Below are 26,493 nucleotides of genomic sequence, written 5' to 3'. Positions count from 1 at the left end.
TACATTTGTGGGGCAGTTTTAGATTGTGGGCACCTGTTTATATATATTCTGAATTTGGAAAAAAAAATGACAGCTCTGTACAAATTATAATGCCTAATGTTTGATTTTTTAAGAAGATTTTTGCCCTTCAATTTAGATTTGTATACTAAAAGTCTATCTTTATATGGGAATGTTTTCAAAAAGTCCTGAAAAAAAAACCATATACTGTAGTTGGGATAAAAAAGACATAATGAAAATAGTGTAATGTTCTTTGTCCTTAATGAGTTAAATTCATAAATACAAAATGTATACATATAAACATTTGAATCAAATGTGGAGTCAGAAAGTTGCATAGACCGCATTACTAATTTATTGCTATTTCTTTTCAGCCCTGAATATGCATAACAATGTGTATAAGTGATCTGTGGTTCTAAACGCCACCATGTGTCTCAATGCACAGCGCATGTTGCATCAGCTATTCTATTACTAACCGATACATTCAATTGTATCTTCTACTGGTTACACTTTAAGATTTCAGTTTGAGTCATCTTCATGTAACACTCATACATTTTTTCAGTGGGCAATCTAGAACTACCAACACACTCTGCATGTGGACCACTCCCTAGGTCCAGGATGATGACTCCTGCCTGCCAAGGCTTGTAGTGGAGGTGGGTCTCTTCTCAGCAGCAGTCACCAGGTCTCCTCCCACCCATTCTTCTTCTTCTTAACCCAGCACTCTTACAACATGTGCAGATCCGTCATCACACACTGTACACACAGCAGGCGTGCTCTCTGATCACATCTAGCATCCACTTGGACAACACCAGGACTCCCCATCATTATCTGCTGTCCCCAAGGAGGTGAGACTGATTGATCGCATGCTATAATTTTATTGCCATAGAGAACAAAGCTTATCATACAGCCTCGATACACAAGGTGGGAGGAAGGGATGGAGGGGAATGGTGTGGGTTACATTAGCACAGCAGGCCTTTCTGATGCTGATGGGATTTTATTTCTTACAGGCTATACCTGGGCACGATGTTTATTATGGATGCAGGCTGTGGGCTCATGTAGCATCACATGTCAGTGTGTGGTGAAAGCCATCCTGCTTGGCATGAGTCAGGGGAGGGGGTAGGAGTAATTTGCACATCGTGCTTCCTTCATTAATGAGAGAGACATTTTGTGTGATGTGATCTGCTATAAAGCTGAGCCATGTTATATATATATATATATATATATATATATATATATATATATATATATATATAATATTTATATATATTATAGTAAAGATGTGTAAGAATAGATTGGGCATGTTTAATGGCAGAATAAACAGAAAGCACACTTTTGTTGATGTGAAAATAAATATCCATTATGCATGTTATCTATTTAGATTTAGCACCCTTTTTCTAGTATGTATGTGATTTTATATTTTATTTGAGCCCCATGTGAAGGTTGAAATGCAGAAACGTGGTTAAATCGCCACTTCAGTTTTCATTGTGATGGGTGTAAATCTCATTAGGAATGTAGCAGTACCTAATCATATAAGCTGACAGGGCGGGTAAGAGGCTGATGGTTCTCCTGGCTGCAGTGAGCCCAGGGCTGCTAGGGCTGCATCTGTCACGCACCAACATGGTTTTCCAAAATGAAGTGGGGTGAGGGGATGGGGATGTATTATATCATGGCTATTCATCCTTGTGAACTCTTTTAAATATGGCAGAATTTCTTTGTAACTGTGTCTGGCACCGAGGAGATTAAAGGGTCCCTGCTGATAGACATTGGATTCCTTTTCAAGGGCAGCCTTCCTGGCCCCCCTTCCATCATGTAAACTACGGTAGAGTAAACCCAGCCAGGCTGCAGATACACAGCGGCCAAGGCGTGTTTGTATTGCATGCACTGCTCACCACAAGAAAAGCCTGCTCTGCCAGCCTTCATAACGGATCTCTCCAATGTGGCAGTGACATGCTCTCCGCCAGGGCCCCTAAAATTAATAGTTTCATGTGCAGGTGTAACCAGTGATGTGAAATAAAGTAACAAAGTGTCAAATGCTATGCGTTCACTAAATCACTATTACACTACCAATAATAATTATTTATTGATTTATATAGCGCCATCAGTTTCTGCATCACTGTACAATAATGGACACACAAATATTTTACTGTTTATTGTGCCTTAAATTTTGGAAACCTTTTCCTTGCTTCCATATTGTAGTTATATCCTGGGTTACCTGATATCTATAGATTCCATCAACCACATTAAAAAAAAATGTAAAATAATAACTAATCCCAAACCCTTGCAGTGTTTCATTGTGTTTCCATGCTATGGCAGATTGTTATTGCTAATGTGATCCTGAACATTACTGGTGCACCTAGGGTATTTTTATATCCTTTTGTTATTGTCCATTGGTTTTAAGTTATACAGTATGTAAAATGTGTTAAAAGAAAACTCACGTAAATCATAACTTTATAAGTTTTTATGTTTCATGTGAGTTCTCCTGACCTGAAAGTATCTAGGTGATTGGAAAACAGCACCTGATTGTGTTAGATGTGTCGAACCATGTGATGCAACCATGTAAATCCATCCTGACACAAGCCACATATTGTTGCAAACATTGTAATATGTATCAGTATTTGGGGCAATATGCTGATATCATGAATAGTGCTTGTGATCTCAGTTCAGGCTAGTACCAACCCTTAGTGTCCAAAAACTGGCTAGGAAAGGTGACACTCAACTTTGTGAAACACTGGATGTTCACTTGTAAATCACACTCAGGAACACCTAAAACTTTATTTAAGTTATCCTGCTCTTCTGTTTCAAGTAACAGAAACCTACTTAGCACACATTGCTAGGTACTCTACTGACAATAAAAAATGCTACAAAACAAGAGAGTTCCCCTTTAATTGACTACGTTTATGCGCTGTGGTCATGAACAGAGTTGAAGGGAAGAATTTTATTATGTAGACTGTGAGGTCTGACTTGAGAGCTGAAGAAGGTGCTCACACATGTATAAATCACATATAAAGCCTGATGATATAATAATAATAATAATAAAAAGGTGCATTATATTTCAATTGATGCTGAGATTTAATTGGTGTTTCATATACCTTTTAACACTTTTTGAACTATATGTGCCATATCTCCCACCATGTATTTTGATTGTGACCATTGGTTTTGGCAATCCTTTTTTTGAAATTAGTTTCCTTTCAGGGCATTTAAATAATACAAACAATATTAACATTCAGAAATTAAACACATAAAAGCATTTAGGAAGCATCTGTATTTTTTTCTTAAGGTCAGTAATGTAATCCCTGGTGTTGGTACAGTTGTTGGGTTTCATGTTTTGGTAAAATTTGGAACAGCGTCTAGGAGAAACTTAACATTTTGTGTTTTAATTGCCGCTTCTAAAAGCTGCCTCACCCAAAGATGGGAGAGGTGGCGTTCTGAGAAAAGCAAAACACTATAAATGAACATTTGCCTTGTAAATACTGGTATTTCTTCAGTGCACCATGATCCTATGTATCGCTCAATAGTTTAGGCTTTCAGGCAAGCGTTGCTTGATCAGACTTGGATCGTTAAGCCTTTCTGGTCATGCTGGAAGTAAAACTTTCACAGAAGTACTGACTTCGGAGAACCTTAAATGCAGTGAACACCACCTACTTAAGTCACTTTGTTATATACTGACTTCTGATGCTTAGTAGTTACTTTCCATTCCAGTTTATAAATCACATACATTTGAACAACAAATTTAACAAAAACAGATCATACTCTTCATAAATATGTAAATATTTGTTTGCCGATATTTAAAAGAAACAATGGCAAAAACTTACAGGTAGATTGATGCAATTTAATTATGCCTTTAGACAATTTCTTAAGTGCTGCAAAACTAAATCACTATAATGATTTGTGCTCTAATCCTTAGTAAAAATTCTCTTGTTGGGCGTTAATCTTGGACAATTGCGGTAGTATTTTTATACACCCCTATTGGGTTAGGATTCCATATTATAATGGGAAGTGACCTAGCAAAACAATTAATTGGAATCTATATGAAAATCATTTTGCAGCCTATTTTGGGGCAAGAGTGGTAAGGAGAAAGTCAACATTTGGAGTAACGTTTTACATTTTTTAACTATTTGTTTATAACTGTTTTAATCAACCTGAGAGAGAACAGGCAATAAAGGCTCACTTTTTCTACATTTTCTCATGTCAGTGCAGATAAAATCTGTCTCCACTGGTGTGTCACACCCATTCCACCTACAGATTTGTACATGGCAAATGGAGTCTTTTTTTCTGAAGGGGATACCTTTTATTGGGCCAACATAGAAAAAGTAAAGTTGTAAAGATTTTACTTAAGCTTCCGGGAAATCAAAGATCTCTTCTTCAGACTGGATTCCAGGTGGGGTTTAATCACCTTTGTGACTCATCAAACATCCTCACTACTGAGCACAAGAATGAGATACCATATCCAGACATTGCACCCAGAAGAAAGCATGGTGCCAGGAAACACTGTGGAGGCTGGGCCAGTTGTGGAGACTAAAGATCTTCCTTGTAACCAGCTTATTAAGCAGCTGTGCTACTGATCAACAAAAAATGTAAAAACTTTCTGAAAATTCCACCCCAGCTAACTTGCTTGTTATAGATGTCTTAGAACCACTTAGCTGCATAAGGTATAACACTAACCTTGTTGCCATTTCCTTGTCATCTTTCAAGGAATCTCCATCCCTTTTCCTGTTGAACATGTACCAACCCTCCCAAGCTGTAACATATGTCTTCCACTTGGCATCTACCAGAGACTCCTTAATAACAGAAATTATCTGTCCAAATCAAGTCCCAAAGGTAGTCCGGGAAGGGAGTTCCTTCTGTATCCTCTTGAGGGGCAAGGGATTGAAATTAAAACTACAAACAGGAAGGACAATCAGCATATCTGTTCAGCTTTCCTGGTATATGTCTCGCTTCAAGCCATAAGATTCATTCTAAGCATCTTAATACCAAACTCCTTAGCAAGTTTAATACTAATGTGCATTTGGAATGAACTGAATTTATAACCATCAAAACCAGCAGATCGTCTGTCCTGACCACTAAATGCCTCCCATTCTTTTCTAACAAAAGCTAGGGTGTGCACTTGCGCAGTTCGCACTCTTTAATAATTTGCATTGGCTCTTGTTATAATCCCAGCATATGCCTTTGTTCTGTGTGATGCTGAAGTTACCCTGTTTATTCCCATAAAATGCCTTCCTTTGTGGCATCAAAATATGTATCCATAACTCTATATCTTTCATTCCCCTTATGAACTGCTATCTTCTGATGGAACGTTTCTTCATATTGGAACCATTCCATGCCAGTGAAATTTATATTCCAAATTCCCGCCAAAACACCTTTGGCGCGGCACCTATCTCACTCTAGCAAATCACATTAACGCTTACCTATCACGCGCACCTGCATCCAGAACTACCTGAACAATTAACTATCCGGCATCAGTAAAACTCGTGTAACTATCTCCCTATGGGTCCGATAGCTATTCATACCAGATACTGCAAAAGGATTCAGTCATTATGGAAAACCTACTTATCTTAGATATCCTAACACTGTGCTGTGTGCGTTTGTGAGGTAAGGTTATTGTGAATTACCTCCCAGCGAGTTTGATGTTTACATCGCTCCAATTCTGATGCAGATAACTGCTTAGAGGTTTAACATGAACAAGTTAAAGCAAAATACTTATGCGCTATCAGTTTGGTAGGATCATTATTCTATGCAAACTTCTGGTGTTTTACTTGCCTCCAGTTCATTTTGGTTTTATCACTATAGCAACTGATTTAATATTCCAGCTAATTTGAGTATTCCAGTATTACCGGTATGTGCTGACTTGTGGACCTCGGGAATGTGGATTTAAAAAAAAAAATAGTATCCTAATAGTTGTGACTAATTTACAGGTCATTATATTTTAATTCATTAATATCCATTGCACAGTAATGAACAAAATGGGTGGAATGTCGTTGTGACAGTACAATCATGTAACATGCAGACATAGAACACAGCCATTCAACTACTAAATGATGTGCTTTTCAATGTGTATTTAACAGGTCACTTACTCGACAAGGTATTGTACTTACTGAAAGATTAGGCCATTTTCTAGTTCATTTTTCCTTACTCGATTGGTTTTATGTATGACAGAAGTACCTGAGCAATTGTAGTGTATTGTAGACATTAATTCCGATTAGCTTCAAAGTAGCTGCTCTTATCTCAAGAAGCTGTCAGTTCTCCCTGAGATCCAGAGATAGGATTAAAAAAATGTGACTCATTCATCTGTTGGAGCATTCATTGCTTAAATGATTGATATTACTGTGCATGATTATATGGTTTTCAGGATGCTTATGCTAGTGTGTGCTTTGTATTTTGATACTCACATGTGTAAATGTGCTCACGCTGTATAGTTAGCAGTAAGATGGCCCTTCTTTCCATCCCAGGTAAGTCAAGGTACATCTCTTTATTCCATTTTTCGTTTAAGATGTGCATTTTTCACTTTACTCAGAGGATTGTAGATAAATGGAACAGCCTCCCAGTCAGCAAATGTAAACAGGCATGGGATAGGCATAAAGCAATCCTGCAGACAAGATCAACGACAGATTAAGATCTGAGTCTTACATCAGGAAAAATGGCCAGACTACATGGGCTGAATAGTTCTTATCTGCCGTCAACTTCTATGTTTCTGTTTGTGGACTCACACTTAAAGATCTTCATAACAGTCTGGGATGCTTTTTCATTCAGCAGGCCAAGACACTCTTTGTTCAGACTGGTGACGGCTGTAGTTAAAACTGTTCTAGTTGAGGGCAGGTCTATGAATCTTTGTTGTTGGTGTATTTGTAAAATTTATTATGTATGTTTTTACACATATAAGAATAATCAATTTTATTGTCACAAACACCTGCTCACCAAGCTCTCTGATACACTGAGTCACCAAACTTTAGAGCACAAGCTGTTCTCTTAAAATTCTGCTAATCCTCTAACTCCACATGCATCAAGAGTGGGACGTTGTGCTGGTTGGACAGAACTATAGTGTACAGTACACTAAAAAAATTTCATCATACATGCGATGCCTGAAGTCACAATTTAGTACTGAGCCTTTTTAAGAGATGCAGATTGAAATAGAGAAAATAACACAATACCTTTACTTTTCCTCTCACTGATTTCTGGGCCTAAAATGTTTTGTCCCTTGAAGTGACTACAAATTCAGGAGGGCGTTTTATCTCTGGATAAGTAAAAATTAAATAGTTCAATTTATTCCTACAGTAAGTAAAGTGCCAGGAAACAGATGACCAAACACACACACCAGGACAGGGTCTGCCATACCAACACCCAAACAGATACCAGGACAGGCTCTGCCACACCGACACCCAAACACACACCAGGACAGGTTCTGTCACACCGACACCCAAACAAACACACACCAGGACAATGCTCTGCCACACCGACACCGAAATGTGGTCACCTTAATGCCTCCACACCCTTGTGTATAGCCCCTAGCCTGACCTACATTGTATATTTATCCCACCACCCAGCCCCCCATTTAGTATTGATTTATGTGGTGCCCCAGCCAGAACCCCCTTGTGAATTAATGCCATCACATCCTTGCATATTGCCACACCCTTTAGTGTCATGTCAGTCCTGTCACCAAGATTGCATGCACAGAACCTGCTTGACACCCAGATTGGAAGTATAGGACTTGCCATCTTTGCCCCCAAACAGTCTACCTGTGCCATGCTTCCCCCATTTACACATCCATGCTATCACACACATATTCATTCATTTACTCATTCACAAACATTAGTTTACTCATTCATTCACTCATTCACAGATAGATACTCATTCCCTCAATCACACATACTTGTTAATACACCACCCCCCACCCCTTATCTGAACTGCAGATCTCTCTGTGCCGCTCGTAGGTCTCCGCAGGGGCTGCTTCCCTCTGTGCAAACAACTTCTCTTTTACCGCCCAGGGGCAACGTAAATTGAAGTGACTCCGCTGGGTTCCTGCTTTCCCTGGGTGGTACAATGCACAGGTAAGCAGCAGGGCCCCTGTGGAAGTGATCGCCGGGTCAGTTGCAGTTGCGAACCCTGCGATCGCGGTTGCTGCAGGCTTTTGCCTTACGTTAAAGACAGCCATGCAAAAAATACAGTGAACAAGAATAGATAAGGCTGAGCAGGGAAAGTAAATATGGTCACAGTAAATACAAAATTCCTTAGAATAGTTTTCCCTAGTAACTCCTTTTTATTTGATTTTATGTGTGCGGAAATGTGTTTTCTTCAAGGAATAAGTGTGTTTCCTTTTATAAGACCCATAAAAAAGTCACAAGCAGCCAAGTAAACCTCAGTTGACATCAGTTTAACTATGAATGATCTACTATTCCTTTATTGCCAATAAGCCCACTGGCAGTTGCCATTTGTAATGCATAATGTATTAAGTGTGCTGAAGTTCAAGTTCCCACTTAAACCCAGGTGTCCTGTAAAGCATAAATTTATTGATCATCTTTTCCAGGGCACATATATTGTTCACATATCAGCTGACCAGGAAGGTGAAGTAGATATAAAGTAGATATAAAGTGCTACACCTATCACACTGCAGGGCGACTCATTACATGTACATGTGAGCAACATGTGCAATTCATATGTCTCCTAGAAAATATGGTCTATAAGGTCATTCGCATCTCATCAGGTTAGGGTGGGTTGCTCCTGCAAGGGGAGTTTGATTCTCCCCTTTTGATTCTAGATAGATGAAGTTAAGAAATTTCACCTGTTCACTTATGCCACATACAGGGGAGGGCTGGCAGCCTAAGGCCTGGAGGGCAAGTCTAGTCAAGTGGCCCGTTGCGCCAATCAGCACACAATCCATGCCCATCTTTTTCTGATTTTCTAACGCATATTGATGTAATGTGATGGGACTGGGAATAAAATAATTTATGTTTAATACATTAAAAAACAGCTAATCTTTGTAACAAAAAAAATTAAAATATGGAAAAATTGGACCCTAGGCATTTCCTTGGGCCCCTGCCACACTGACCATTGATTAGGGGAAGACTGTGAGAGTCAGTACAGTCTTCCCTCCTCCTGACCCTACTGTGACATTGCGAGGTCCTCTCCCCTGTAATCATCCCCAGAGTCCCTTTGTCCCTCATTCACTAAGCCACACCTCTTTTTTACTTACTCCCTGTAGTTCAGCTATAGATCAAATAAACAACACATGTAAACAGCACGTGCATGTATAGATCAACTGAATAAGAAATACAAACCCTGTATTTGCAGGTATACATAAATAATGTATGGAAGCATAGCATAGCAGATCAACAGCATATCAACAGAATAACACACAAACCCAGATTTGCAGGTACAGATCAACTGGAAATCACATGACAACTGAGCATTAAAGGTATAGATAAAACCCCTAAATTACAGGCATAGATCACAGGATGCACACCCCCAAAGCCAGCCCTGGTGTCCACATTGCCCACATAGAACCCGACCAGCACCAAGATAACAAATTACAGTCCAGAGTGAGCCAACTTTGTCCCCAAACAGCCCAGCGTGAGCCAATTTTGTCCCCAAACAGCCCGCCCTGACACCAGTACAGGCAACACCGACACCCAAACACACACACCAGGACAGGCTCTGCCACACCGACACCCAAACAGACACACCAGGACAAACTCTGCCACACAGATACCAGGACAAGCTCTGCCACATCGACACCCAAAAACACACACCAGGAAATACTCTGCCACACCGACACCCAGACACACACACCAGGACAGGCTCTGCCACACCGACACCCAAACACACACCAGGACAGGCCCTGCCACACAGACAGCCAAACGCACAGACACCAGGACAGGCTCTGCCACATCAACACCCACACACACACCCACCAGGACAGGCTCTGCCACACCGACACCCAAACACACACACACCAGGACAGGCTCTGCCACAGACAGCCAAACAGGGAGACACCAGGACAGGCTCTGCCACACCTACACCCAAACACACACACACCAGGACAGGCTCTGCCACACTGACACCCACATCCAAAATGCTTTCCACACTGGTTTGCTGTTTATTTGTTTTTCCCCCTTGTGTATTGATGCCCCAGCCAGCCCTCCTTTGGTTTTAATGTATTTCCCCCACACCCTTGTATATTGCCCCATGTGGATTTGTGCCCCCAGCAAGCCCCCTTTGTACATTATGCCCGTATTGGCTCGGATATAGGCCGCCCCTGTATATAGGCCGCACCCTAAAAGTTTGGTGCTTTTTTAAAGAAAAGGTTTTTTTCTTTAAAAAAGCACCAGAAAAACATGCTGCCACTCTGTCTCCCCCCCCCCCCGAGATATGCTGCCACTGTCCTCCTCCTCCTCCCCTCCCGAGATATGCTGCCATACTCCCGGGTGTCTTGCAGGGCCGGCGGGGGACATCTACACAATACGCGTATACAACTTCCGGTGCCGGCACATTTATGTGGTGCCCCAACCACCCTGTTGTGTACTTATACCCCCTAGCCACCCCCATTTTGTATTTAATTGTTGTCCCAATGCACCCCCCTATTTTTTTATTTTTTTAATACTCACGTTTTTGCTGCCATCCTTCACAGCTGATGTCCTCCAACGTGCTCTTCTACCTGTCACAAGGAACTGTTCCGTGTGACTCCGCCCCCTTGAGCGGCCCATCTCATTGACGATGTGACGTGCCGCTCAAGGGGTCGGAGTCACATGGAACAGGACACTGGGCGGCACTGTGCTGTGGAGGCACGCTGGCCGCTTAATGATTTTACCGCCGCTTTAGGACTCACAGCCACATCGGCTGCAATGGCATCTCGGTGGGCCGGCCAGTTCGGCCGGCCCACCGCGGATGCTGCGGGTATAAAAGACGGCCCTGGCGTGGCCGAATCGGCCACTTAAATGGGCGGCTGCACGGCCGTTTAATGTAGAATCACGGCGGCCTGGGGGGCAATTGCCCCCCTGCCCCACGGCCCAGCCCGCCCCTGGCCACGTACAGGGCCAGCTTGGCCCTTCTCACATTACAAATCCACTGGAGTTCACAAAGTATATTTCTTCTGTATGTATTGCATCTCTGCTCGATATAGTGATGGGGTTTTATCTTGAGTGACTTGCTCATGGTTTAAATAAGCAAACTTTATAATTCCAGCATTTAATTACTTTTATTTTAAATATTTTTTTATGCCCAATCAGCATGAATTCTTAATATAAAATAAGTTTATAGTGGAACCCTAGTACACTATCCTTTAATAATCCCAGCCATTTAAATTACTCACTTTAAAAAATTAGTTTCCATGATTTGAGAGTGTTAAACCATAGAACCTTTTCATAGGCAAATGCCATTGAAGCTGTAACAGTGGTTGCTCTCTATTGCTATGGCTACTGTGCAAGTCATATAAAATAATTAAGACTTTTTCACTTTCCACCGTAATCCTCCATGGATTGTGGTCACATGCTGGAAATGCTTGGGCTTTGTGGCCTTTTGGCAGGCATCTCAGACAATTGCATTGATAGCTTTGAAGTTACATTTGGGTTTGTCATGTGAATAAGATATTTATGATTATGCTAAATTCTTTGTCTCCCCAAATTACATCTTCTTTTATATCATTTCTGAAGCAGAAGATATGAGATTTGCTTTCCCATCAGTACAAGGATTGCATTAAATGGGCTAATAAAATATTAGCCTGATGCAATTAAAATTTTTAAGCTCCTGAAAATGGAAACTAGAACTTGCTTGGTACGGCCATCTCTGTGTCAATTACTCATATAGTCTGTAAAAGAAAATGATATAAAAATGTGAATTCCTGTTGTTTGTATAGTGGTATGATGTGTTAATGCGTAATGGGTATGTAAATGAAATGAACAGCATAGGGTACATATAAGGAAGGTCACCACATATTACTACGTTCACATGCTTTTTCTGCCTTTTGACTATGTTCCTGGCACGCACATCATATTCTAAACTTGAAATATCCTGAAACATTTGAAGAAGGTTATATCCATTAAGTCTTAAATCCTGTTGTGTGTAATCTTAAACTGTGTTTGGTGTAATGAACTTTTAAGCTATCCATGCTACGTACATTTACTTGCTGGTTTTCATAATAATACAGTGAAACGCATGTAATAAATAAAAATACTTTTAAATTGTAAAACTGTGACCGCAACCCCCATCAATGAAGTCCACTTCCATAATAATAAAATCTCTGAAAATTTGTAAAGCTGAAGTCCTTTAATGTGGCTTGTGCCAATGCGTGTGATCCTGGTATAGTTTATTAGCTGTCCATGTAAAGGTCTTTGATGCATCCGATTACATTGATGTATTGTACAGGCTGGCTTGGTTCCTTTAGGGAAACTAACATGAAATTAGTTACCCATGGTTTAATATGGAATGCATTTGTATACTTTTATAGCATAAATGTCATGTAAGTTCGTGGGAATTGTGGTATTTAGCATGTAAACATTCGTTAAACACTTTTGACGATTATACATGGGGAGAATGCGTGACATGTCTATGTGAAATGGCTAAAAAAAGAGAAATATGTTCTTTTTTGGTTAATTCATCAAGTCATATTGGTTCACAATGTTAAATCCATATTGTTACAGATGTAGCTAAATTTTGTAGATAACACTGTACACTTTGTACTGTTGAGTTTTCGACAAAACTCAATCCTAAATGGAGCTTTCTGGGTCTGGCATGGTTCTCCAGGTGATGATCCGCTTCTTTGTGGCAAGAGAGCTTAGCCACGTCCATTCCCCACTCAGTTTCCCTCCTCTTGCTACTCTCACTTGGCTAGGTCCCATACATCTAACCGTGGCACTCCATATTGTTACAGATGTAGCTAAGTTTTGTAGATAACAAACAGTCCAGGTATTAAATTGCATTTTAGTGCATTTTAGTGTGCGGTAGTGTAACTATACCATTTTAAAACAAAAATGTTCTTAATGATATATAAACATATTTTAGAGGTAAACTGTACTAAAAAATAATTCATAATATTGCAATTTAATAATTCTAAAATATAGTTTTTTTTAATCATGTTACAACAAATACAACTGGAATATAGAAGGGTTTGATAAACAAAAACTTGAAATATGATTTAATAATAAAATAAATATTTACACAATTCTTCCCATGTTATGAAATTTACATGTATCCAGTTTTCCTAGTTATATTACCTTTTTTGTGTTCATGAAAATTGTGAGAATTTACACAGATTTATTAACCAGTGGTTCAATGCCTTTAATTCAATACATTAAAGCAAATGACATATAATGCCCTTAGTTCATCATAATGAGTTCCACTATAAAATATGTATTTTCATTTTAAACATTAAAGGAACAGTTTGGATTTGGAGTATGTGAATACCTATGCATAGATGCCTGTCGATGGTGACTTACTAAAGTCAGAAAGATTCAACTAGGAGATCTATCAAAGTGAAATGATTTCTGAAGGGCTGAAGCTTTTTATTTAACATAATAATAATAATAATAATAATAATAATTATGTACAGAAAGTGATTTGCTATAATACCAGGGTTTTGGTTATGTGTTTTTAAGGTGTTAATGCATTTTGTTTTCTTTGCACAGATACACAAGCATCATGGACATTTAACATACAGTCATAAGAGCACTTTCCATCCTGTACCCAAACCTAAAATTTGAAATCATCCTTAACATTTTTAATTACGCTGATCTTAAGTGGAACTTGAAAACTATACACCTAAAAATTTGAACCACTGCTAAAACTTGTTGTTCTTCCGATGCCTAAGAACAGTAAGGGAGTTAAAAGAGAGCTAGATGACGATGTTGTGGAATCAGTTAAGGATCTTCTGTCCAATGAGGATACCAATGACGAAAGCTTTAAAAAGAGTGAGTTGATGGTCCACGATGACTTAGATAAAGACAGAGATATTGAAGAAGGATCCGATATCGAGGATGAAAGGCCAGCATGGAGCAGCAAACTACAGTATATACTTGCGCAAGTTGGATTTTCTGTTGGTTTGGGAAATGTCTGGAGATTCCCATACTTGTGTCAGAAAAATGGTGGAGGTAAATAACTTGTGTTTTGAATTAAATTATTATCCCTGAATCAAAATGATGTTAGAAAATATACATGGTCAAATCTTATACAACACAAACATTTGCAAGATATATATAAAGCGTTTATGGCAACTTTGTTTTAACCCTTAAATGGGGCATCCACATGGTTGGCAAACTGGGCTCAGAATGTCATCCTTGTATGAGAATACAGGGTTGCACTCAAAACTTCCCTCCCTGTGAAGTCAAAACATACACACGCACACACCAAGGGTATGTGATCTAGAGCAACGTAGACTATTGTAGCTTTTTTTGCATGAGTAGCAGGGCGGGCCCAAGACATTGTGCTGCCTGGGGCGAAGTGTGAAATGTTATTTCACAAATTGTATGCCAACTGGAAAGAAATAGAAATCTGGAAAAATTAATTATTAATTTAAATAAATAACATTTACTGAACAGATATGGTACAGCCTAATTCCCACCACTATACACTGAGCCAGACATTAACGGTAATGCAGGATAACCCCTATTACTATATACTATGCCATACATTGATGTGGTAGGTCTCTGCCCCTAAAACAGCCTACCTTTGCCACCACTGCCCCTTTGGCATTCAGGGAGGAGGGAGGAATGATCATTTTTTACTGTACTGTGCCTCATCAGTGAATATCTTTTTTGAGAGTTTTTTTGTCAATCATGCATAATACATCAGTGAGATGACATTCTTCAACTTGTCAGAACTTGTCTGCAATTATTTTTGTTGTGAATAAACCAGATGATGTTTCCTTCTAGAAAATGTTTATGTATTAAATAGTGTAAGCACTTATAAACAGCAATCAATAGGTCACAATGGCACTTAAAAAGTCTTGCTAAAGCCCCGTCTCTTAGCCACAGCCCAAGAACAAAAGGGTCCCTTTTGACAATCCTTTAGATTGCATTAAAAGGATAGATAATGTAACGGTATGTTCCTTTCCCCTTGTCTGACTGATTCTACCTGCCCTATGTACATAAAAAGTCCTAGCTATGATTTTCTTATTTTCTACCCCCTTATACTGCCCAACAGTGGAAGATTTCTATTGCAACTGAAAAATAAAGAAATAAAAAAGCAGCCAAGCTGTACCTTTGTACTGTTGAGTTTTCGACAAAACTCAATCCTAAATGGAGCTTTTCAGAAACCTTATGAGAGCTCTCTGGGTCTGGCATGGTTCTCCAGGTGATGATCTGCTTCTTTGTGGCAAGAGAGCTACGCTTAGCCACGTCCACTCCCCACTCAGTTTCCCTCCTCTTGCTACTCCCACTTGGCCGGGCCCCACACATCTAACCATGGCACTCATAGGGCCAGACCCATTCACATGCATGACTATTCCTGCCCTCTCGTGAAACATCAGAGAGGGCAGGGAAAGCTTATCCTGGTAAGTTACCATGTTTGCTTGTAAATTTTTCATTAGCGGCTAAGGTTACATCTACATGGAGTAATAGGAGGCGCATACTTACTAGTATGATATCTATACTTGAATATCCATGACAAGTCTTAAGGTCAACTCTTTCAGAAAGTTGGCATTTCTATAATTACACATTAGATCTCGAGATTCAAGATAAACCTTATTACCTCCAAAATATTATGTGTTTTTGAACTTATTCTAAATCCATTATGCCTATGTTGTATACCACTTGAAATGTTCTGGTACTGTGGTGTACCATTACCAAGCTTTAAGTACACATAAAAGCTTGATAAGCTTATGCCACAAGTATTGAAGTAAATATAATTTTATATGGGTTTTATTTCTTGTATTTTTAGGTGCCTATTTAGTGCCATATTTAATACTCCTCCTGGTGATTGGAATCCCACTCTTTTTCTTGGAGCTCTCTGTTGGGCAGAGAATACGCAGAGGAAGTATTGGAGTCTGGAATTATATTAGCCCTAAAATGGGAGGAATTGGATTTGCAAGTTGCATTGTAAGTTATTTCCTAGTTTTATGAATCTGTTACTCGTTTGTGGGGGTTGTTATAAAAAGCAGAAGGGGTTTTCACTATAATATTATAGCGTTATCACCGTTGCCAGCAATGAAATGTTCTGATTAGACCACTCTTTTGGTTGATATGTTTACAAGACCACTTTCGTACCTTAATCATTTTTTTCTGTATACAATATATACATGGGCAGTAGAATGATGTCCATATCATATGATCATACCTGGGACCAAAACCTAGTTGTGCGGACTGTTCCAGTATATCATATACTATTTGGATGTTACAAAGCAGGTCATGTAGGATTCTCACCTGAAGCTGTGAACAAGTCTGAGAAATATATTTTCATTCTTTCACAGACTCTTGAATAAGCTTATTCTTATTGTTTCCCCCAGCCACTCCCATATGCCTCATCTCACATGAGGAGTGCAGAGCTTTGTTATGCAGAACTGGTGTTAACAGGCCGCTTCTGAGATTAATTAAGCGTATGTGTTATTCTGAATTTTCAATTTTTATATAAATAGGGAGTAAAAAACAAGAAATTAACTTGAAATTAAAATATACATACAGTACATCATGTATAAAGAAGGAAGGTATAGCATATTCTTTCAGAGAGTGTCACCCCAGAAGATAAAGACTAGGGAATCCAGTTCCCATTGTGGCCTTAAATGGACACATTGGCACCGTCTTCATCGTCAAAGTACTGACCTTAGGTTCCTGTGCCGTGTCAAGGTACTCAATGGAAGGCGAGGAATTAAAGACTCATGGGAGCAGTATACATGTGCTTATCATGTGTTTGTGCTTTAAGATCCCAGTTAACAGACTAAGTCTGAATATAGTCATTATTAATAAACAGTTTTTGTGGTTCTATGTAATTGCATGTTTATTATAATATTAAACATATTATAATATTTATTAAAATATTAAACATATTATAATATTATTGTAAAATGTGGGATCAATGCATGCTAATGCAGAAATATTGGTTGTTTTAACTTGCAGCATTATAATAATGCAGCCATGTTTTGTTTTATTGCAGGTTTGCTTGTTTGTGTCCCTTTACTACAACGTCATCATTGGATGGAGTTTATTTTATTTCTCTCAGTCATTTCAACATCCACTTCCGTGGGATCAGTGCCCTTTGGTGAAAAATGCTACTAATACTTGTGAGACACAGCCATATATTTTTATTCATACATACAGGGCACACAAAAAATTATATTTTATTTATTAAAACAGCATTGATGGCTTTTTGTTGCTATTGATATTTTATCTCAATGGCAAAGTGGGCTCATACTTGCAGCTATGTATTTCCTACATAGCGGATGTTACCTATAAAGTGACAACCATCACCAGATTTTTTGCACATCTACCTTAGTAGGTCGAAAAATAAAAACGTTACAAACAAATTGCTGTAAAATGAAACAATAACAAAAGCTTTAGTAAGCTTTTGTAAGTCTTGCTGCTTCTACGCTTATGGTTTGTTTCATAATATGAATATTGTATTTCTGTAGTGCTGATATTACTCAATTTAAATGTTCTATCATTCCTTAGTTTCCACCCTAAACTGCAAGCTTGAAAAAAATCTAAAATCTCTTAATTGAAGTAATTTTTTATTTCAGATGTGGAACCCGAATGTGAGAAGAGTTCAGCAACTACCTATTATTGGTACCGAGAAGCTCTGGATATTTCTGACTCAATCGCTGAAGGTGGAGGACTGAACTGGAGGATGACACTTTGCTTGCTGGCTGCCTGGGTATTAGTCTGTCTGGCTATGATTAGAGGCATTCAGTCTTCAGGAAAGGTGAGTGTTTACTGCATGCGATAGATCAATAAATACTAAAAGCTAAGTTACAAAGTATTTCTATAAATTTAAACATACATGCCACGAAAGCAAATTCCTTTGCATTCCTAAAATTACACTGTTTTGTTAAAATGAGCAACTACATTGCCTGGCCATGTAAGACATTTATTATTATGATTTATTGTTTTATATAACGCCATCAAATTCTGCAGCACTGTACAATGGATAGAGAGGATATAACAAGTTATATATAACATAACAATTTGACTTACAGAAACAACAGGCGAGGAGGGCTCTGCTCAAATGAGCTAACATTTGCAAATGAATTTGCAAATTAAATGCAAATAAACTGTCAAGTCTAATGCAGACAAAAATGTTGATGGTGATTGTTGTATTTGGTAGTTCTGTGGCTCCTTCCTCAATATAATGGAAGAAAGCAGCAATCTAATCGATTGAATGTATATTTCCTATTCACTAAATGTTGAGATGTTGTCTAGTTCTTTAGACCGGTGATGATCTGCTTCTTTGTCACAAGAGAGATATGCTTAGCCATGTCCACTCCGCACTCAATTTCCCTCCCCTTGCCATTTCGACTCGGCTTTGTTGCGGTTGGCCAGGCCCCACACATGTCACCATGCCACTCACATGGCCAGACCCACCCCCATGCATGACTATCCTGCATCCTCGTGAAGTCACTCCCTCAGATTAGGGAGAGCTCAGGGTAGCCTAGACTGGAAGTGGGGACAGATTTGGGAATATTCACTAAGAAGGTGAGTGGTCATTTGAGTTAAAGGATAATTCAACTGACCAGACTCAACTGAGGTTGCATACCTTGCATGCATACCTTGCATGCTAATACTCACAAAACTTTGTAAGTTTGTTTATTCGCTAACATGAGAGTTGTTTGCAAGTGCCTACAACTTTAAATTTTGCAAGTTTCAGGTGAGGATAAGAGCACAAAACTGTTAACTTGAAGCCCTCGATTAGACAACATCTCGACAGTATTAGTGTATTTCTGTGTTAAACCCGCTGCAGAACCTTTTTGCTCAGCAGATTTCCGAATGATGGCATGTAAATATGTTTAATTGCAAACACTGTTTGTAGGGAAGAATGCAGTGTTTCTGAGTGAAACACTGCTTGTTCCACTGAAAGAATGGCACCTACAAGGCAAACTTTTTTGTGTGCAATCCTTCTTATAAGGTGATGTTAAAGTGTTATTGCCTCCAATATCCTAATATGCTGAAATGCCTCCAACATAATCTGAGGGACAAACAGAATGGGCATGGGGGGGCCCCCGCCCTTCCTCATGCTCATTGCCTCTACAGGTCTGAAAGAATGGGATATGACACCAGGCCTGGAACTTTCATACCCTTGCCTATGGAGTAAAGATTTACAAACCTTGCAAGTTTGCAATAGTAAATATATGTTATAAATGTCATTAGTTAAACGCATAATATGCACACTAATTGCAAATATTAACACATATTTTCCATACATTACTATTCTTTCACCATAGGTGATGTACTTCAGTTCTCTCTTCCCATATGTCGTCCTTACATGCTTCCTTGTTCGAGCTTTACTTTTAAATGGATCTATTGATGGCATTCGACACATGTTTACGCCCAAGGTAAATATGTAACTACAACAAATATAAAGTAAATGTTTTTTTACACCTATATACAGCATATAATACCTAAACTTGCTATACCCCACCTACAGCAACTTCTCTTTTACTTAACCATTGTTTGAGTGGGCTTGATGGGAATGTTAATCCACATCAGCAGTCTATTTGCATACCCCACCGCTTAGTAACCTAGCCTTGTAACAAAAGCAGAAAAGCCCAGTCATACTGACAACGCATGATGCTTTTACATGGAAGGGAGTAAATAGTTAAATTAAACCTATTTGGAACCTGATGTCTGAATTATGTTTGTACATCTAAGAAAATGCAATTTGATGTGTTAGTAAACACCAGCCTGCTTCCAGCGACCTTCAGCGAAGCATATTGTGTAGTCTGCAAAAAAACATCAACAACCAGTGTTCTGGTTTCACTATATCCAGTAATCTGCATTCACAGCACAGAATGTGCGGTATGTTTGTGCTTGGAATCATCATATACGCAAGAGTTTCATCAGAGTTTCTTTAGCGATATTTAAATCTTTATCCACAAACAGGCCGAGTGTATCTGCTGATGTGAGAATATACATTCTGTTTTATGCAACAATTAACCCAAATGGCTTTTGTTCTTTAAGAATATATTTATTTTTCCAGTTAAGTGAACGGTTGTGTTTATGTGTCTGTGTGGCTATATTTTTCTAAATATTTATTTTGAGGTATTGAAGTTCGAGATACCTACATGAGATGTTTCTTTTTCTACTTTAATGGCAAGCAGATCTCTCTAAGTGAGAAGCGTAGCCCATATACAGAACAAATAACCCTCGTGCCTAAAGAAAATGAACATTTACTTTGTTTGGGCGTCATAATCATAATTTACTATTTAGTAGTTAAATTACATTACTATCTGAATGAAACATGAGTGATTGGTTCTAAGCAAATATGTCTTCTAAATAAATGGGTTTTTTTTCCAATAACTGTAAATTAAAATTTAGTGTATGCATCTATTTGCATTATTTTGATGACCTTTAATATAGGATCAAATTGAATCCAAATTTATTTGAAAATAAATCATGTCCATTGAGACTTACCAAGATAACCTTAGTTTTACTGACCTAGCAAAAGCATCAGCATAACCACTGTATTAACAATAAAGCAAACAGTAGTGATGGTAGTGCAAGGTTTAGAAGATAGCAGCTCAAAAAACACCCGTGGAATGACCCCCTATTTAACAAAGTGACAAAGTCCAAACACCAGAAAAGTGTGGAGCGCTAAAATATATATATATATATATATATATATATATATAACTCACCCTTTATAAGTAGTCGCTGGGTGGTAACATGTAACAAAAAAAACAGAAATACAATAATGTATGCAGTATGTCTGTATATAGAAATATATAGTATATATATCCTACAGAGTGCGTACTCACAATTTAAACGGAGCCTTTAAAAAAAGCGCTCCTGAAAAACTGTGCCCTTAAGGCGGCACTTCACCTAATCGTCTTTCTGTGGTTTCTTTCTCCCTTGCTCCGAGCCATAAAATTACCTGGCTCTGAGTTGTGGCTTGTGCCTAATATAGGGCAGGCAGACCCTTCTTTGAAGCAGGTAGCAGCTGCAGCACACCAAATGTTTGGAAATCCCAGGATGCAGTAAAATCACATTTATTTTGTAAACTTATGTTAAAATCAACCCAACAAAGTATACAAAGAATAAAATAGTGTGTACTTTAAAAGTCCTGGTAGTCCTCCAAATACGCGTTTCACCTTCTGGCTTTATCAATCTAGAAATCCAGCGACTACTTATAAAGGGTGAGTTTCAAAAAAAAAATTATTTTAGCTCTCCACACTTTTCTGGTGCGAAAGCGCCAGAATATATGTTTGCACTGTATTGACAATGTTTAGAACATTTTGTGAAGCCTTTCTTCCCAAATGATAATCCAGTTTATGATTAAAAGCCTCCACAATACAATTGGCAACAATATTCATAGATGCATTCCAGATCTTCAAAGTCTTTACTGGGAGAACGTCCATCTTTGCCTGTTCTAATTATCATTAGTAACCTTTTGTTATGTATGTCTGCAACATGAAGATTTTCTCCGAATGGGCCTCATGCAGACAACAGCTGTCATGACTTCCAGTGGCAGCAAAAGAAGACAGAATGCACATTTTTAAATAGTTATGTGTTGTTTGTGGTGCCAGCATTTCTAAATGTTGTAGCTAGTGACACCGGTGATATAAATGTAAGAAAGAAAATGACATAAGCTTTTAAAACAAATTATAGCACTGACATATATTACAGTAAATTGAATTTCTCATTTCACACAGCTTGAGATTATGTTGGAGCCCAAAGTATGGAGAGAAGCCGCCACACAAGTGTTCTTTGCGTTAGGGCTGGGATTTGGAGGAGTCATTGCTTTTTCAAGCTACAACAAGAGAGACAACAACTGCCATTTTGATGCTGTCCTTGTGTCACTCATCAACTTTTTTACTTCAGTTCTAGCCACTTTGGTGGTGTTTGCAGTATTAGGATTTAAGGCAAATATCATGAATGAGAGCTGCGTCTCTGAGTAAGTTCCATACTACCACTGTTCAAATGCTTAATGCCCCAGTGATTATATGTATGTAATGGTTAGTATTCTCTGTTGCAGAAACACTGGAAGAATAGTCAGACTTCTTGAAATGGGCAATCTTAGTCGAGATATTATTCCCCATCACATCAATTTCTCAAGTGTTACTACAAAGGACTACCATCAGGTGTATGATATCATTAAGAATGTAAAAGAAGAAGAATTTGGCCAGCTTGGGTTAGCTGCTTGTCAGATTGAAGATGAGCTTGATAAAGTAAGCCTTACTGTACTGGTACTATCAAATATATTTATGATTATTTTTAACTATATAATTTGAATGTGCTTACTGGTATGCTCCTGACTGCCTCTTATTTTGTTTATTAGTTTTTTTGGGGGGTCAAACAAGATGTTGAATTTCTTAGGTGTGCCATGCATAACAAAAGCACAATTACATTCTTGCCAGTAACCATACATACACATCTAACCCCTCTCCTTCACAAAAGCGCTACACAAAATTAGAGCTCTAGGTAACCTGCGCTAGGAATATTAAATACAACATTCATAAACTAATGTATAAACTATTTTCATTGTGTTTTAAAGGTTCATAACAACTAAACTGTATGCTATATGAATGGCATTTGTGGCAGTCTATTAATTCCAACCCACATTATACTAATGTACTGGTAACATAAACTGTTACATATTACTTTTCTTACATACAAGGCTTTTTATTTGTCTGATATGCAGTCAAAGAATCAAAACAAGAGTTTTCAATTATGTCTACATGGCAGACACAGGATTAATACATGCTTAGGGTTATTTGCATTTGGATCAGTCTTTGTAGAAGCATACATGAAAAACATTTTATGCCCAAATTAAGTTTTAGTGGCTTACATCTGCTAATATCTCACAAAAAGCAATGTAGCAGCTGGAATAACCATATGCAGGATTACAGAACATGTATTATTAGAAATACTTATTCAACTCAAATAAACAAAAAGGTGTAACGGTAACAACTGTTTACAGATTGCTGTGGGCTTAGCATTTTATTTTTATCATAGTGCACATTATTTATCAAGGACACATTTAAATGCAAATTCTACAGTTAAGGAGACCATGGCTATATGCATTGTGTGGTAGATTTAATATTTTATACTGGTGCCTTTTTCACATATATTTACTTGTTTTGCAGTCTGTGCAGGGAACTGGTCTGGCCTTCATTGCTTTTACTGAAGCTATGACACATTTCCCAGCTTCACCATTCTGGTCAGTGATGTTCTTCCTCATGTTGGTGAACTTGGGCCTTGGTAGTATGTTTGGAACCATTGAGGGAATTACCACACCCATTGTTGATACATTTAAAGTGAGGAAGGAATACCTAACGGGTAAGTAACCGTTTCCTTAAGTTTCGTTAACATATTCTGTAAATTTTAGGGGGGAAAAAACAGCAGTCATTTTTTTCTGATGTACCAAATTAAGTAGGATCCAAATATAACATTACTGTTAGTATGGTTTTAGTAGATATCCCTGAAGTAAGTTTTTGAAAGACACGGCTTTCAGCCTTATTAAATGCATTTATTAAAATGATATGCTCTTATTTGCATCATTGAAAACTGTATACCTCTGGTTACCTTGAGCCCCCCTTGCAGGATGTGGCAGGAAGTCCCCTTGATGTCACAGGAGGTCCTGCTGACATTGGTGGGCGATGTTGCAGTAGACACCGCTGTTTAAAGGGGAAATGGTTGGGGAGTGGGGCGTCTCACAATCCCCCTGAATCCAGGTGTGGCAACCTGGAGAAGAGGTGCTTCTCCTGGAGTCTCCTCGCAAAACCTGGAGCTTTCCCATGTGTGGTTATTTGGTTTTAAAGTTATTGAACGTCAGCAAAACTTTTCCTCCCACCATCCACCAACAAAAAAAATGCTCATGTAACATAACATGATGCTATACAAATGAAATAATAATAATAATGGATGATATAGCATTGTTAACGCTATATAAATAAAAAATAATAATTAAGATTGAGCTGGTTCTCTACTAGCTGTAATAGCACTACATAATCTGTTGGTGCCTGGTAAATAAAATGTATTCTCCCTTTCTTTTCATGTACATTAAGTTGGATGTTGCCTTTTGTCATTCTGCATTGGACTTCTGTTTGTGCAGCGATCAGGAAATTATTTTGTAACTATGTTTGATGATTATTCTGCTACATTGCCTCTGCTCGTCATCGTCATCTTAGAAAATGTTACTATTGCCTGGATATATGGGATAGACAAGTAAGTACTTGTAATAATGTTTTATTAAATGAGCTCAAAAAACAGTCTATGGACTGTACAGTGCAAGGGAACGTATACAATTATTTTCATTTGTTAGGCAAGACAGAACCAAGCCTCATGATTTTAGTGAAGTGGTCCGTGATAATAGCTACATTTATGAACTCCCATTACATTAATATACAGGCAATCCAATCTTATTCAAATAATGATATTATTTGGTGCTGGTTTTGAGTTGCCTGTATGCTGTAGATATTTACAACTATGTTATATTTAGAGTTTTTTGGACATGATTGGTCATATTTTAGATGGAAAGTATGATTTTGGTGCTTCCATAATTAACCTGCTTTTGCTATAGCTCAGCTCAACGAAGCAACATCTTACATCTTTAGGTGCCACTTGGTTGATCCTTTAAGGAGTAAGTTACAATTGATACGTTGAGGTTGTGCCAGGTTGTGGTTGGTAGCTATTAGGGGTAAATGCAGTATAATAGAGTTTTACTCTTATTATACTACATTGTTTGCATTGTAATGATTCCTATAGTTATTATATTTTCATATTTTACTATACTTCATTATTGTATATTTCTCTAATTTATCTCTATATATAAATAATTTAATTCATAATTCTCATTTCTCGTTCAGGTTCATGGATGACCTAAAGGATATGCTTGGTTTTACACCTTACAAATACTATTACTATATGTGGAAATATCTTTCCCCTGTTTTGCTAATCATTTTGCTTGTTGCGAGTATAGTTCAAATGGGATTCACCCCACCAGCTTACTATGCATGGATTGCGGAAAAGGTGGGTGTTATTAGAAATGTTTATTCTTTATTTTATGACTTAAAAACTGAATATTTTACCAGATAGATTACCTATTTCTAGTCAATGCATATAAAGCATTGTTAAGCAAGCAAAAAGAAATAACACAAATTACGACTGCTGCGAAAAGTAAATATTGTGGTCATCAAAACAATGTACCAAATACAAAGCATCCAATTCCTTATATAGGGCAGAATTTTAAATTAACTCTGGAACAGTCACTACTTTTTATGGGCTGTGTCATCCAAAAACACATAATCTCTTCTTGCCTCCTAATTAACATCAAAATTATTAGTGATAAGAGAGGCTCACAAGTTATTTTCAGTTACTGGTTTTTTTTTTCTGGCTTATTTAAAGGGCCAGTAATACATTAATTGCATCCCTAGCTTTCAGTGAAACAAAAGAGCAAATTTCTTTAACCCATCTCATTTACTTTCCAGATCAGATGCCTTTTCATGTTAGTCAGGTGGCACTGCCAGGTATCTGTGCTTGTGTCTAAACGATTGTCCTTCAACAGCATGATAGATTATATCTAACTGTCTGCACTTGTGCTACTGGCACACTGGCATTCTAGACAGTTTAATGTGCCAGTCCAGAAAAGGTGACAATACTAAGCATCTACACAGAATGCTTTGCATAAAAACACACTGTAGGGCATTGGCTGAAGGAAATTTGTTTTTTGGATTAATTCAAACAATCACACTTGTATTCTTGTTTTATTATGTACGCTATGTCAACATTTGTGTTATTTTATTCTAGGCCGACGAAGAACGTCTCAGCTACCCGACATGGGGGCTTGTGGTTTGTATATCACTCATAGCCTTTGCTTTATTGCCAGTACCTCTAGTTTTCATTGTTCGTTTCTTCAACCTCATTGATGACAGCAGTGGCAGCCTGGCATCAGTGTCTTATAAGAGAGGACGCATTATCAAGGAACTGTCCAATCCAGAGGAAGATGATGCTAGTCTAATTCATGAGAAGATTCAAAGTGAAATGCCATCTCCAAACATTGGAAACAGTATTTACAGGAAGCAAAGTGGATCACCAGCTTTCAATATGGATACAGCTCCCAACGGGCGTTATGGTATTGGGTACTTAATGGCAGATGGGCCAGACATGCCTGAATCTGACTTATAGCTGAATCTACAAGCAAATGACAAAAATAAACTGATTTTTTTCTTCTACTTGGCACTGCTTTTCAGCTCTTCATAAGCAGAGAACGAAATTAGTGCTTGTAAAGCAGTAGCAGTTCTGTGTTCTCAGGACTGAGAACACGTTACTTGACAGAGAGGTATTTTGTGGGTTGTAAACAGAATTTTCTGGATATGGCTTTAGCCCCTAGCTCTTTCTAGTATCTTATATACTGTAGGTGTTTTACCTCTCTGTG

The 26,493-nt window shown here is 38.2% G+C and overlaps 1 protein-coding gene across 1 annotated transcript; it reads left to right on the top strand.

Moving 5' to 3' along the window:
• Nucleotides 1-13,777: 13,777 nt before the first annotated feature.
• Nucleotides 13,778-26,243, top strand: LOC149299784 (sodium-dependent neutral amino acid transporter B(0)AT2-like). Its single transcript, XM_089486070.1, has 11 exons — nucleotides 13,778-14,066; nucleotides 15,853-16,010; nucleotides 17,062-17,188; nucleotides 17,645-17,826; nucleotides 19,343-19,453; nucleotides 21,770-22,011; nucleotides 22,093-22,285; nucleotides 23,204-23,396; nucleotides 24,125-24,284; nucleotides 24,926-25,088; nucleotides 25,866-26,243. Exons 1-11 carry the CDS (start codon nucleotides 13,778-13,780, stop codon nucleotides 26,241-26,243), a joined length of 2,196 nt encoding a protein of 731 aa, XP_089342196.1.
• The last annotated feature ends 250 nt before the right edge of the window (nucleotides 26,244-26,493 follow it).

This window comes from Sceloporus occidentalis, unplaced genomic scaffold (assembly GCF_023333645.1).
Source record: "Sceloporus occidentalis isolate IW3139 unplaced genomic scaffold, rSceOcc1.0.p SCAF_28, whole genome shotgun sequence".
In the NCBI taxonomy this organism is placed as follows: domain Eukaryota; kingdom Metazoa; phylum Chordata; class Lepidosauria; order Squamata; family Phrynosomatidae; genus Sceloporus; species Sceloporus occidentalis.
This window is presented reverse-complemented; position numbering and strand designations above follow the sequence as displayed.